At 49.3% G+C, this 13,925-nt stretch overlaps 1 protein-coding gene across 1 annotated transcript in view; it reads left to right on the top strand.

Moving 5' to 3' along the window:
• hspa14 (heat shock protein 14) overlaps positions 1-13,397 on the top strand; it is a 38,943-nt gene extending 25,546 nt beyond the window's left edge. Inside the window, exons 6-14 of the mRNA XM_034163640.1 lie at positions 91-181; positions 1,446-1,550; positions 6,339-6,500; positions 8,758-8,913; positions 11,225-11,327; positions 11,527-11,742; positions 11,835-11,999; positions 13,068-13,135; positions 13,215-13,397. Of these exons, the coding sequence (XP_034019531.1) occupies positions 91-181; positions 1,446-1,550; positions 6,339-6,500; positions 8,758-8,913; positions 11,225-11,327; positions 11,527-11,742; positions 11,835-11,999; positions 13,068-13,135; positions 13,215-13,293 (1,145 nt within the window). The 3' untranslated portion in view covers positions 13,294-13,397. The remainder of the gene's footprint in view (positions 1-90; positions 182-1,445; positions 1,551-6,338; positions 6,501-8,757; positions 8,914-11,224; positions 11,328-11,526; positions 11,743-11,834; positions 12,000-13,067; positions 13,136-13,214) is intronic.
• Positions 13,398-13,925: the final 528 nt, after the last annotated feature.

The following is a 13,925-nucleotide window of genomic DNA, read 5'->3' as shown; positions in this document are numbered from 1 at the left end:
AGGAACCGTTCAGATCTCCTGACTGTCTGTAAAGTTCTGCCCACAGCTGCAGGGGTCCAAGCTCACGGACCGTCCTGTCTTTTTTTGCAGAAACCGCTCAGTCTGCTCTGGGCTCCGATGTCAGAGAAGCCGTCATTACGGTCCCGTTTGAGTTCGCACACGCCCAGAAACGTGCCCTGAGGTAAGCCACGCCTACAGCGGCGCTCACACTGTCCTCGTACAGATCTGCAGCTCCTGACCCGCAAACCAGCGGACTCAGGAACTCTGCAAGAACGTGCAAGGTCCAAAAAAGTCATGATTTACACTGGAAAACAGTCACTTCAAAAATAAGTTAAACAAAATTAATACAAGAATTTTTTGCTTGTAATAAGCAAAAAAAAAACAAAACAAAAACCTGCAATGGAACAACCGAAAATTGGCTTAATATTTTGTTGGAATAAGATATTTTATTTCAGCCTTACAACTGAACAGAGATCTTGAAACTAACTGTGAAAACTCCTTCTTGGCTCTAGTTTACTAGTACAGTGCTGTTTGTGTCTTGTAATGAACTTATGATAGTCAAAACGGGCGCTGGTGGTCTGTGAAGAGGTCTCCCATCCAGGTACTAACCAGGTCCGGCACTGCTGAGCTCAGACTCACACAGAACAGAACTGGCTGCTGATTAACAAACATTTAATTAAACAGCAAAAAGTCCAAAGTGCACTGCAGTGAACGAAGAACTTATTTATTCTGTGTGTGTGTGTGTGTGTGTGTGCTGTTCTGTGTGTCAGCCTCATACACACGCGCGCTCTGTAGCTCCCATGAACATGTTTCCAGTTTCTTGATGAATCCGTTTAACAGCGTCCTGAATAAACTGTCCCTGTGTGTCATTTCCACTCATCCTTTGGTATCATTTCTTTCCTGTGTTCATGTTGTCTGACGTGACGTCGTGGGGAATCTCTGCTCAAAGGGCCTATTTACATGGAATTGCATATTTAAATGGTTCCACATTCAGTGGGATGTACAAACGGAACGTGTGTGGATTCATGCCTACGCACACTTTCATACATCTGAGTATATTTGTGTTTACGCCATATTCAGGGTTTTGGTGTACACCAAGTTTTAGTAGAAAGTCCACTTTGTACGTGAGGCCCCTGGTCCTAGTCCTGGTCATCAGGACAGCTGTCAGATCTGATTATTTCAGGGACACACATGCAGGACTTCGGATCCCGGAGACCAGGCTTGGGAAACACTGTCCTTGAGGAATAGTTGTGCTTGTTTCCACAGTGAAGATGTTTTCAGGTTGCACCACGTGAAAGAGCCTGTAAGTGAGTTTGTACTGTGGGCGGTACCGTGTGGTCACTGCAGCACTGTTTTAAAGGAGTTAAAAACTGTTTGGTGGAGGTGTTTGTTTTTCCTCCGGTGAGGAGCGTTAATCACTTTCTCTGCGGTGTGGTCGTGTGCAGGGAGGCTGCTGAAGCCGGCGGGTTCAACGTGCTGAGGCTGATCCACGAGCCCGCTGCTGCTCTACTGGCCTACAACCTCGGACAGGACTGTCCCTCTGGCAAAAGGTACGTCCCCCTCATCTGTTCTTGCAGAAGGAGCAGGTTGTCCGTGGCACAGGCTGATTTGTCAGGTGACACGGTGTCTTCAGTCTGCTGTTGGGGACCTTTGTCCGTCTGTGTACCAGGAGGACATCACCACTTTTAAAGCCTGCTGTGACTCTCACCATCTCATTTTCAATGTTAACAAGATGAAGGACATCATATTTGATCCTAGATCAAATAGAGGTGATGGGCCACGACCTGATAATCATTAATGACGAGGTGATTGATCAGCTGGACACTTTTAAATATTTCGGCATTCAGGTGGTTTAAGATGGAGCGTCCACGTGGACTTCCTGTGCACTGTTAATATTCTGCTCTGCTGGAAAGTATCATCAGATACTTCTTGACAGCTCTCACTGTGCAGTTAAAATCACAGTGTAACACAATCCTGAACTGCCCTCGGCTGTGTGTTCTTTATCATTTTCAGTTGTTTAAATTACGTCCAACAAGAACGTAACAAAATCATTGATGTTTAGTCTGTCTGTTAGCAAGATTACAGGAAAACTACTGCACACATTGTGACAAAAATTGCTCCACAGATAGACTTTAGGCCATGGAAGAGGTGATCCAGATATAAACAAAGTGAGAAACCAGCCACTGATGTCATGGTGCAGCTCTACTCTGATTGGCTGTCACACCCGCCACTCAAAAACAAGGGGAACAGATTGAAACAGAATGGGACTTTTTAACCTCTTAAAATAGGTCAAGTTTAGCCATATTTGAACATGTCCAAGGTCTGTGTCCAAAGAATGTTCCCTGTGTATTTGAAGAGTCTGGCAGTAACAGGACTGGACCTATGCTGAGGACAGACAGACGGACGGATGGACGCAAAGCCTTCGCAATACCCGATGGCCATATTTGACGGCCTTGAGTAAAAATCAAGTACACAGTGAGAACTGCTATGAATGTGAGGGACAGAAAAGATGACCCTTCAGTCCGTCTGTGAAGGATTAAGCTGTCTGCGATTTAAAGCCCCGGTCACTCCGAGATAACGGCTGTCTGCGATATAAAGCCCCGGTCACTCCGAGATAACGGCTGTCTGCGATTTAAAGCCCCGGTCACTCCGAGATAACGGCTGTCTGCGATATAAAGCCCCGGTCACTCCGAGATAACGGCTGTCTGCGATATAAAGCCCCGGTCACTCCGAGATAACGGCTGTCTGCGATATAAAGCCCCGGTCACTCCGAGATAACGGCTGTCTGCGATTTAAAACCCCGGTCACGCCAAGATAACGGCTGTCTGCGATTTGAAACCCCGGTCACGCCAAGATAACGGCTGTCTGCGATTTGAAACCCCAGTCACGCCAAGATAACGGCTGTCTGCGATTTAAAGCCCCGGTCACGCCGAAATAACTGCTGTCTGCGATTTAAAGCCCCGGTCACGCCGAGATAACGGCTGTCTGCGATTTAAAGCCCAGTCACGCCCAGATAACGGCTGTCTGCGAAATAAAGCCCCGGTCACACCGAGATAACGGCTGTCTGCGAAATAAAGCCCCAGTCACGCCAAGATAACGGCTGTCTGCGATTTAAAGCCCCGGTCACGCCGAAATAACTGCTGTCTGCGATTTAAAGCCCAGTCACGCCCAGATAATGGCTGTCTGCGATTTAAAGCCCCGGTCACGCCAAGATAACGGCTGTCTGCGATTTAAAGCCCCGGTCACGCCGAGATAACGGCTGTCTGCGATTTAAAGCCCAAGCCCGGGCCGAAATAACGGCTGTCTGCGATTTAAAGCCCCGGTCACGCCGAAATAACGGCTGTCTGCGATTTAAAGCCCCGGTCACGCCGAGATAACGGCTGTCTGCGATTTAAAGCCCCGGTCACGCCGAGATAACGGCTGTCTGCGATTTAAAGCCCCGGTCACGCCGAGATAACGGCTGTCTGCGAAATAAAGCCCCAGTCACGCCCAGATAACAGCTGTCTGCGATTTAAAGCCCCAGTCACGCCCAGATAACAGCTGTCTGCGATTTAGGAGAGTTGCTGACACTTTCTGTGGCAGCTCTTTCAAGATTAAGGGATTAAGCTGTGGACTCTGGCGAGGGCGGTCACATCTCCTCCTTTCTGCTCCAACCTTCAAAGTCCCTACTTCACCAGACTGTGAATTCTTCATACTACCGTATTTTCCGGACTATAAGTCGCACCGGAGTATAAGTCGCACCAGCCACTTTATCCATTATAAAGAAAAATAAACCATAAATAAGGTCCACTGGACTATAAGTCCCATGGACATACAGGTATGTTAACATGAAAAGTTCAGATGATAATATTGTGACGGCTACCGTTTTCGGATGCATAATTCACCAGTCACAACTTGTAATCTGCAGAGTATGATTTTCTTTTTGGTGGCATTTTTTCGGGCCTTCTCCGTTGTCTTGTTAAGTTATCAGTAATGTTAAAATTTTTATTTTTCTATGGTAGTCAGAAGTCGCAGGAACAGTCACACAAGCCTCGAGTGCCCTCTCGTGAGCTGCATTTTACCTACTGATATGTTTGTATTTTGCGGACCACATTGCGAGCCGAACCATGCAGCACCTACCTGCGCAGCTCATGACCGCCCAGCGGTGTCAATACAGCTCCTTCCAAGTGCAGACGCTAATCCTCCGCCGTCGCTCACCCGGTGCTCCCACGCAGCTCTCAGCGTCAGCTCTGCTCACACTGATATCCAAGGGTTGAAGCTGTCTTGTTAGCCGTCCCGGAATAAACACCATGTTCGTCTGCTTCAAACGCTTTTCACAATCATCGACGCCAGCTCCTTCCAAGTGCACACGCTAATCCTCCACCGTCGCTCACCCGGTGCTCCCACGCAGCTCTCAGCGTCAACTTAAACACTCTGCTCACACTGATATCCAAGGGTTGAAGCTGTTCTGTTCGCCATGCTGGAATAACAGCAAGCACCGTGTTCGTCAGCTTCACACGCTGTGGGTGAGGAATACGCATCCAAAGTTCTGTTCTCTGATTGGTTATCGCGACCAGCGTGAACTATAGGATGGCCGTCATACTACAGTGCCCATGATGCATTGCATTTCCTTTTCCGGTGGCCATTTTAAAACATAGATCGACTCTGTCACGTAAAATTGTTTTGTTACAGTAAATTAATTGAGATCCTACCGGTATATTTTTCATTTATAAGTCGCACCGGAGTATAGGTCGCACCCCCGGCCAAAACATGTAAAAAAGTGCGACTTATAGTCCGGAAAATACGGTATATTGGATTAATAATGGAATTGATCAGCTTGTCTCTGAACTCTATTGACACCATATTTTCTACAAGAAGATCAGGGCCGGGGGACCCTGCGTGCCCGGATGGAACTTACCCTGCGGGCTATGTTCTCGATGCCTGGGAGACTTGGCGGGTCGCATGCTTTCCGCCTTTCTCTGTGGAGGACGTCGAGGATTTATTCAGATTTGGATTCATAGTAGGAGGGCTGGTACTTATTGGCTTATGTGCTGCCCTGACCTACTGGAAGATTGGCAAGACAGCTGCCGCCAAAACCTTGACCCCTCACTTGTCCGTCATGATTAATGAGTTGGGCAAGGCATGCATTCTCAGACTGCGTTAACCCTTGAACTTAGATGCAAATTGGATAACATCTTGGAGCAAATGCACACTTTGCAGGAGAAGGTGAAGATTTCAGAGGCCAGGGAATTTTTCATAATTGGGATCTGGTTTGTTCATGTGAAGCTGGAAAAGTGTTTTTCACTGCTCAGCCACAAACACGCCAGTCTTATCAGCCTCTCAAGGATAAAATGCCCATTGTTTTTCCTCCAGAACAGTTTCTACGGCCTTGGGAAGATTGGCTGCCTCATCTCTCTAACTGCAGTACACAAGGACAGACAGACTCACACATGGACAAAGACTGAAGCATGCTCCACTTTCCCTTCTAACTCACCCCCTGTCCCCCATCACACACCCCATCCCAGCCACCGTTCACGCCACCCCTTTCCCCTCTGGGGGCTGTCTGGTTTTAGCTGCGGCAGGTCCCCGTTCTCCCCAAGCTAGCGGCTGCGCGACTCCAGTTGCAGCGGCTATCACACACTCACATCGCCTCAATTTGAAAAATGGACTGTTTCAAGTTTAGTGCACATAAACAATGTCAAATGTAGATGTGTTGTCTTAATTCTGATGTGTGTCATTATTACGGTAAACAAGTAATAATTGTGGATTAATTGCTGTTTGTCTGTGGAAATGTGAGTGTGGACGTAATCTCATTGTTGTTGCACATTATGCTGTCCACAGTTCATGTTGGACTTCTGGATTTTTGAAATCATGTTTTCAAATTGTGCAAATTAGCGTCTATATGCTAGCGCACAGTTAAAATGAGAGCAGCGTTTTTTTTTTTATTCCTGCTTCGCCCACTCCCTTCCAACGTGTTGTTTCTGTATTAATTCTTGACTTTATAGCCTCAGTTTTATTTGTTTTTTTGTTTTTTTCACACTTTGTGCTTCTGTTGCTGATGTCCATTGTTGCAAATTTGAGCTGGTCCTTGTTGCCGTAGCGACCACCCATCCGAGCTCACTGAGCGTTGGAATCTGATCTTGGGAGGAACGTGCGTCATGATGTTGTGCTAACAGATCAAATGGAATTGAACTGTGTTACAGTGATCATTTGTTACAGTGGTGATATTGATCATCTTCAGTCAGGTGATGATGCTGCTGAGTGAGTACTTTGGTCTCAGTGATCGTGACATGTCCTTTTCCTTCTGTTTCGCCTGTGCTGACGTAACCGCGGGTTCTGGACCTGGATGGTGTTTGCAGCCACGTCCTGGTGTACAAGCTCGGGGGCACCTCTCTGAGTGTGACGACGCTCCAGGTCAACGGGGGCATGTTCCGGGTTCTCAACACGCACACTGACCACAGCATCGGCGGCGAGAGCTTCACTCAGGCCCTGGCTCAGCACCTGGCCGCCGAGTTCAGACGGTAATCGTTTCCTCCTCCTTCAAGCTCTTCAGTTAACGTGGCGTCGCTGTGTGTGTGTGTGTGTGTGTGTGTGTGTGTGTGTGTGTGTGTGTGTGTGTGTGTGTGTGTGTGTGTGTGTGTGTGTGTGTGTGTGTCGATAACTCCAGAGGGTGGTGGGGTATATATGAGAAGCTGCAAGGGGGGGGGGGGGGGTCAAGGGCTAATAGCCCTGACAGCCCTAGGGGAAAAACTGTGTCTGTTTGTAGTGACCCTTATATTTCTGTACTGCTTGCCTGGTGGAAGTGGTACACACAGTCTGTGGCGCGGGTGACTGGGGTCCACAGCGATAGATTTGGCCCTTTTCTTGACATGACCCTTGTAAATGGAATCCAAGTCTAGGAGGGGCAGCCAGCAATGCCCTGTGCTGTCCTCACCACCCGCGCCAGAGCCTTTGTTGCGCCTTCTTCACCAGATGGGAGGTGTTCATGGACCAAGACAGATCAGATGTGATATGGAGGCCCAGAAATTTGATGTGATCCACACGCTCCACCACTTCTCCACCTATGAGGAGGGGGACGTGGTCCGTTTTCTTGGCCCTCCTAAAAGCCACAATGACCTCCTTGGTCTTCCCTGTGTTCAGTTTCAGATTGTTGGCTGAACACCACTGAATTAGCCGCTGGACCTCTTCTCTGTAGTGGGCTCATTATTATCTGAAATGAGACTGTCAGAGTTGAAATCTGTAAAAAAAAAACCAACTCAGTTACCTAACAGAAAGAATGATCACGCTGGAGACTGAATTTCATTTCCTGATCAGGAGAGAACGAACGACCCTTCGTCAAACCTCGTCCGTTCTGAAGGGCCCGCCCACTCTGCTCCTGAATTTATTTGCACACAGACATGTTACAAAACAATATACAAGGCACAGCTGCGTTTCTTCAGTCAATTCATATTGTCTAAACTGAGTGATCAGGGGAGAAGGACCTTAGTCAGGGAGGTGACCAAGAACCCGAAGGTCACTCTGTCAAAGCACCAGCATTCCTCTGTGGAGAGAGAAGAACCTTCCAGAAGGACAATCATCTCTGCAGCAATCCACCAATCAGGCCTGTATGGTAGAGTGTCCAGACAGAAGCCACTTCTTAGTAAAAGACACATGGCAGCCCACCTTTAAGACCACACCTTAAGAAAAATGACCTAAACACTCTGACACAAACAACAAATGAGACACCAGAGGAAACAGGTTTCAGTTTCTAAGATTTTTTGTTATTTAAAGCCTTAAAGGTAGATGTCATACAGAGTGTAGGTCTGAAGACAAAATGCAAGTCCATTCAGTTTTCATGCCTCTTAAATACAGTCCCAAGATGTGCTAAAGTCCACTGAATGAAATCATTTGATAGTATGACAGTCAGTCTCAAAGTCCGTTCCTTGGTTTTTCATCATTCATTGATAGCATAAGACAATCAGTCTCAGACCGTTTTCTGCTTCTTCCTTCATGCACTGATGAACGTCTCCGCTCAGCATAGTTATCTGTGCTCTTCTCTTCCATGCCATTATTCAATTACTAAGACAATTATTATGGTAAATATATTTGACAGAGCAACATTAACATTAACATTAACTTTTATAACTAAAACATAGCTTCATTTTTTTTAATGAACGTGATTGAAGGTTTCACTGTAGATTTTTGCTTCCACTCCTCTGATCTGAGTCCAAGCTGCCCACTGAAGTTTGATTAATTGGCCAACATGAGAGCATCTTATACGATTGAGTGTGACACCACAAAATAAACGATGGAACATAAACTAAAATCATGTTTTTCTGTCATCATATGTATCGTCCTACCACACAGAACACAGGAATGTCCCAATTTCAGTGACTGATCTGGTGTCAGTGGGATCACTGATTTTCTGGTGCATGCTTCAGCCGGGTTGTCAGTTCTGCGTGTCCTCAGCGGCCGTCTGTCCCTGTGAACTCTGGACTGTTTGTGGTTGTTTCGCCACAATTGTTTATTTATTAGTCCGGTCAAAGCAGATGGTCACCTTGCTGAGTCTGGTCTGCTGGAGATTTCTTCCTGTAATCCATAATCACATCTCCTGTGTGCTGCTCATGGGCAGAGGAAGGTTTAATTAATAAATAGAATTGAATTGGGGCGGTGCTGAGGGGTGGTCCACTGTACAGAGGTGTCTAAGTCCAAGACTTGGAACAAAAGTGTAGTGTCCTGTGAATGTTGTTGTGTTCCTCTGTCAGTCAGGAAGTGCGTCTGTGTGTGTTTGTGGATCAGGACCTTCAGGCACGATGTGAGCGATAACGCCCGTGCCATGCTGAAGCTGATGAACGGCGCAGACATGGCCAAACACTCCTTGTCTTCACTGGGTTCAGCCAACTGCTTTGTTGACTCGCTCCACGACGGCATCGACTTTGAGTGCACCGTGTCCAGGTACGCTGTCAGAGCACAGAACATGACTCTTGAGCAGGAAACACTTAAGTGCAGAACTTCTGCTTTAGGGGAGGGGGAGGGGACTGCATAAACACAATCACTGGATTTAAGAAAAGAACAAACTGCAGTAACCCTCATGAAAAGATGAGTCATACATACATACCAACACAAGGGGTTAATGACTGGTGACAGCGGGCCCCGCTGCCCGCCAACATGCAGGAGTAACTACGAGCGACAGCAGGCCCCGCCACTCGCCAAGGCGCCAGGTAACTACCAGCGACAGTTTAGGCCCCGCTGCTTACGACACGCAGGGGTAACTACCAATAACAGCTCAGGCCCCGCCGCTCCTCGACACGCGGGGGTAACAACCAGTAACAGCTGAGGCCCGGCCGCTTGCCAACACGCAGGGGAAACAACCAGTAACAGCTCAGGCCCCACCACTTGCCAACACGCAGGGGTAACTACCAGTAACAGCTCAGACCCTGCCGCTCCTCGACACGCGGGGGTAACAACCAGTAACAGCTGAGGCCCCGCCGCTCGCCGACACGCAGGGGAAACAACCACTAACAGCTCAGGCCCCGCCGCTCCTCGACACGCGGAGGTAACAACCAGTAACAGCTGAGGCCCCGCTGCTCGCCGACACGCAGGGGTAACAATCAGTAACAGCTCATGCCCCGCCGCTCGCCGAAGCGCAGGGGCAACAACCAGTAACAGCTCAGGCCCCGCCACTCGCCAACACACAGGGGCAACAACCAGTAACAGCTCAGGCCCCGCTGCTCGCTGACACGCAGGGGAAACAACCAGTAACAGCTCAGGCCCTGCCGCTCCTTGACACGCGGGGGTAACAACCAGTAACAGCTGAGGCCCCGCCGCTCGCCGACACGCAGGGGAAACAACCAGTAACAGCTCAGGCCCCGCCGCTCCTCGACACGCAGGGGTAACAACCAGTAACACCTGAGGCCCCGCCGCTCGCCAACGCGTAGGGGCAACAACCAGTAACAGCTCATGCCGCACCGCTCTCCGACGCATAGGGGCAACAACCAGTAACAGCTCAGGCCCCGCCGCTCGCCGACACGCAGGGGAAACAACCAGTAACGGCTCAGGCCCCGCCGCTTGCCGACACGCAGGGGAAACAACCAGTAACGGCTCAGGCCCCGCCGTTCGCCGACATGCAGGGGAAACAACCAGTAACGGCTCAGGCCCCGCCTCTCGCCAACATGCAGGGGAAACAACCAGTAACGGCTCAGGCCCCGCCTCTCGCCAACACGCAGGGGAAACAACCAGTAACAGCTGAGGCCCCGCCGCTCGCCGACACGCAGGGGAAACAACCAGTAACAGCTCAGGCCCCGCCGCTCCTCGACACGCAGGGGTAACAACCAGTAACACCTGAGGCCCCGCCGCTCGCCGACGCGTAGGGGCAACAACCAGTAACAGCTCATGCCCCACCGCTCGCCGACGCGTAGGGGCAACAACCAGTAACAGCTCATGCCCCACCGCTCTCCGACGCGTAGGGGCAACAACCAGTAACAGCTCAGGCCCCGCCGCTCGCCGACACGCAGGGGAAACAACCAGTAACGGCTCAGGCCCCGCCGCTTGCCGACACGCAGGGGAAACAACCAGTAACGGCTCAGGCCCCACCTCTCGCCAACACGCAGGGGAAACAACCAGTAACAGCTGAGGCCCCGCCGCTCGCCGACACGCAGGGGAAACAACCAGTAACAGCTCAGGCCCCGCTGCTCCTCGACACGCAGGGGTAACACCAGTAACACCTGAGGCCCCGCCGCTCGCCGACGCGTAGGGGCAACAACCAGTAACAGCTCATGCTCCGCCGCTCGCCGACGCGTAGGGGCAACAACCAGTAACAGCTCATGCCCCACCGCTCTCCGACGCGTAGGGGCAACAACCAGTAACAGCTCAGGCCCCGCCGCTCGCCGACACGCAGGGGAAACAACCAGTAACGGCTCAGGCCCCGCCGCTTGCCGACACGCAGGGGAAACAACCAGTAACGGCTCAGGCCCCGCCTCTCGCCAACACGCAGGGGAAACAACCAGTAACGGCTCAGGCCCCGCCTCTCGCCAACACGCAGGGGAAACAACCAGTAACAGCTCAGGCCCCGCCACTCGCCAACACGCCAGGTAACTATGAGCGACAGCAGGCCCTGCCACTCGCCATCACGCCAGGTAACTACGAGTGACAGCAGGCCCTGCTGCTCGCCGACATGCGGGATTAATGGACGTCAACCCTGCAGCTGAAGTAACGCAACATGTTTCCGCTGCACTGATAAGTAAAGCGTCTCCTTCTCTTTCCGCAGAGCTCGATTTGAGCTGCTGTGCTCGCCGCTGTTCAGCAGGAGCGTGCAGCCCATCAGACCCCTCCTGGAGGAGGCGGGTCTGTCCACGGCTGACATCAGGACGGTATGTGGAGCAGACTCGAGCTGTCAGTGCTGCATTTGTAGAAGACAAAGACAAAGTTTCTTTGCTTGGTCGGTGTGTGTGTGTGTGTGTGTGTGTGCGTGCGTGCGTGCGTGCGTGCGTGCGTGCGTGCGTGCGTGTGGTTGGTTTGGGGGAGAGCACCTGTGCAGATCCAGCAGCAGTAATCAGGTGTGTGTCTCAGGTTGTTCTGTGTGGCGGTTCGGCCAGGATCCCTCGTCTCCAGCAAATGATTCGTGAAATGTTTCCGGACGTGGAGCTCTTAAGCTCGTCACCTACTGATGAGGTCATTGCTGTGGGTGCGGCCCTAGAAGCCGGTTTATTGGTCAGCAGGGAAGATCTGGTCTCTGAAGAAGACTCCGTCTTGGTGGATGCTTCAGCCTCTGACATCCTGGTGAAGGTCTGCCGCTCAGTTCCCTCAGTGTAGGCTGAAGCTGGTTTTTGACTCCCTGTAGAGATGGTGACCGCCTGTCCTCTGGTCTGCTGTCACAGGAAGTGGATGAGCTGGGAGCAGATGTCTTCACTGTCCTCCTTCCTTTGGGAAGCCCGCTTCCTGCTCGGCGGCACCACATCCTGAGAGGAGGAGGAGAACTCTCTTCCCTCTGTGTGGAGCTGTACCAGAGAGTTCTTACTGAGCAGCCGGAGAGACTCGCTCAGGTACAGAAACACGCCATCACGCTTCCTTTTTCACATATTCGAAGTGCAGTAATAATAAAAATCAGAATCAAATTTATTGCCAAGTTTCCGAATACAACCCCAATTCCAATGAAGTTGGGACGTTGTGTAAAATGTAATTAAAAACAGAATCCAATGACTTGCAAATCCTCTTCAACCTATATTCAATTGAATACACCACAAAGACAAGATATTTAATGTTCAAACTGATAAACGTTATTTTTTTTGTGCAAATATTTGCTCATTTTGAAATGGATGCCTGCAACATGTTTCAAAAAAGCTGGGACAGTGGTATGTTTCCCACTGTGTTACATCACCTTTCCTTCTAACAACACTCAATAAGCGTTTGGGAACTGAGGACACTCATGATTGGGTATAAAAGGAGCATCACCAAAAGTCTGAGCCATTCACAAGATGGGGTGAGGATCACCACATTGTGAACAACTGCGTGAAAAAAATAGTCCAACGGTTTAAGAACAATGTTTGTTAACGTTCAATTGCAGGAATTTAGGGATTCCATCATCTAATTTGGGGTTGGTGTTTAAGTGACTTTAATTAAAAGACTTTGATTTAATTATGGGAACATTTAACAGACTTTAAAGAAAATTTTATTTAGGTTGGGTGTTTAAGCCACTTTAAATTAAAAAAAATTTAATTTGGAGCGGGCATTTAAGGAAAATTAATTTAGGGTAGACGTAGACTTGAACTTAAAAATTTAATTTAGGGGGCGTTTAAGCAACTTTAATTTGAAAATTATTCATTTAAGGTGGGTGTTTAAAGCTTTTCTTTAATTCAAGTCCTTTAAATGCACACCCTAAATTAAAATTTTTCAAAATTAAAATCTGTTAAAAAAAAACAATTTAAGATGAGCATCGAACCGACTTTCAAGAAAAATGAATTTCAGGTGGCTGCCCACCTTAAATTAAAAAATAAAATTGTGGCGGTGCTCGTGAATGTGGCTTCCCTGTGAGTAAAGATGTATTGCGGATGTCCTTTTTTTGTCATTATGGGGTTCGGTGTAGAGATTTGTTGTTGTGTGTTTGTGTGCAGATTGTCCTGAGGGACCTGCAGCCTGCAGAGGAGGATCACACCGTGGACACTGTGGTCACCATGAAGAGGTACCGCCGTCTCCACGGCGACCTGATGCTGCTGAACGCCTGGCTGTTTGTTTGACTGACTGACTGTTTCCTGTTGCAGAGACGGTTCCATCCACGTTTCCTGTGTCCATCCGCTGACTGGAAGGTCAGAGGTCATCACTATAGCAGCAGCATCATGATGCCGCTGATTTACTGCCCCGCCCACACAGCGCCACTTCATTTGTGTTTTTATTCTTCATTCAATAAAAAAAAAAAATTCAGAGCTTAAGTTGAGGGTTCCTTTCTTCTTCATACTTCTGAGTTCATGGTCTTAACTGTGTCCACCACACCATGGAACCACTACGAGTCCTGGACGGTAACCAACCACTGATCTGCACCTGCTCCAGTCTCTGAGACACCTGTGTCCTGGAGAAAGTCACCACATGGACTCGGTGTGGTGCCTGATGTTCCCTCACAGTGTCAGTGAGTCTCACGAAGTAACTGCTTATTGGACACAAAGTCCTTCCAGCGGGACCCAAAGAGAACAAAGACATTCAGTCCTCACCTCGGGTCACTGGTTGGAGTCCAAGTCTGACAACCAGACAGGAAGCACCAGGACCCGAAAGATTTGGACCATTGTTGTCTTGCAAAGGTATCGGCATCACCAAACACCTCTGACCTTTGACCTCCTGACCTTATAAGGTCTTTACAGGTGACATAACATCAGTAAATATCTGCAAGTTGAAACACTTTGACCACATACAGAGACACGTCTGATGGACGAGTCCAGGAAGTCTAGATCAAGACCATCACAAAGCCAGACGCTCTGATT

Source organism: Thalassophryne amazonica, chromosome 22, assembly GCF_902500255.1.
Source record: "Thalassophryne amazonica chromosome 22, fThaAma1.1, whole genome shotgun sequence".
In the NCBI taxonomy this organism is placed as follows: Eukaryota; Metazoa; Chordata; class Actinopteri; order Batrachoidiformes; family Batrachoididae; genus Thalassophryne; species Thalassophryne amazonica.
This window is presented reverse-complemented; position numbering and strand designations above follow the sequence as displayed.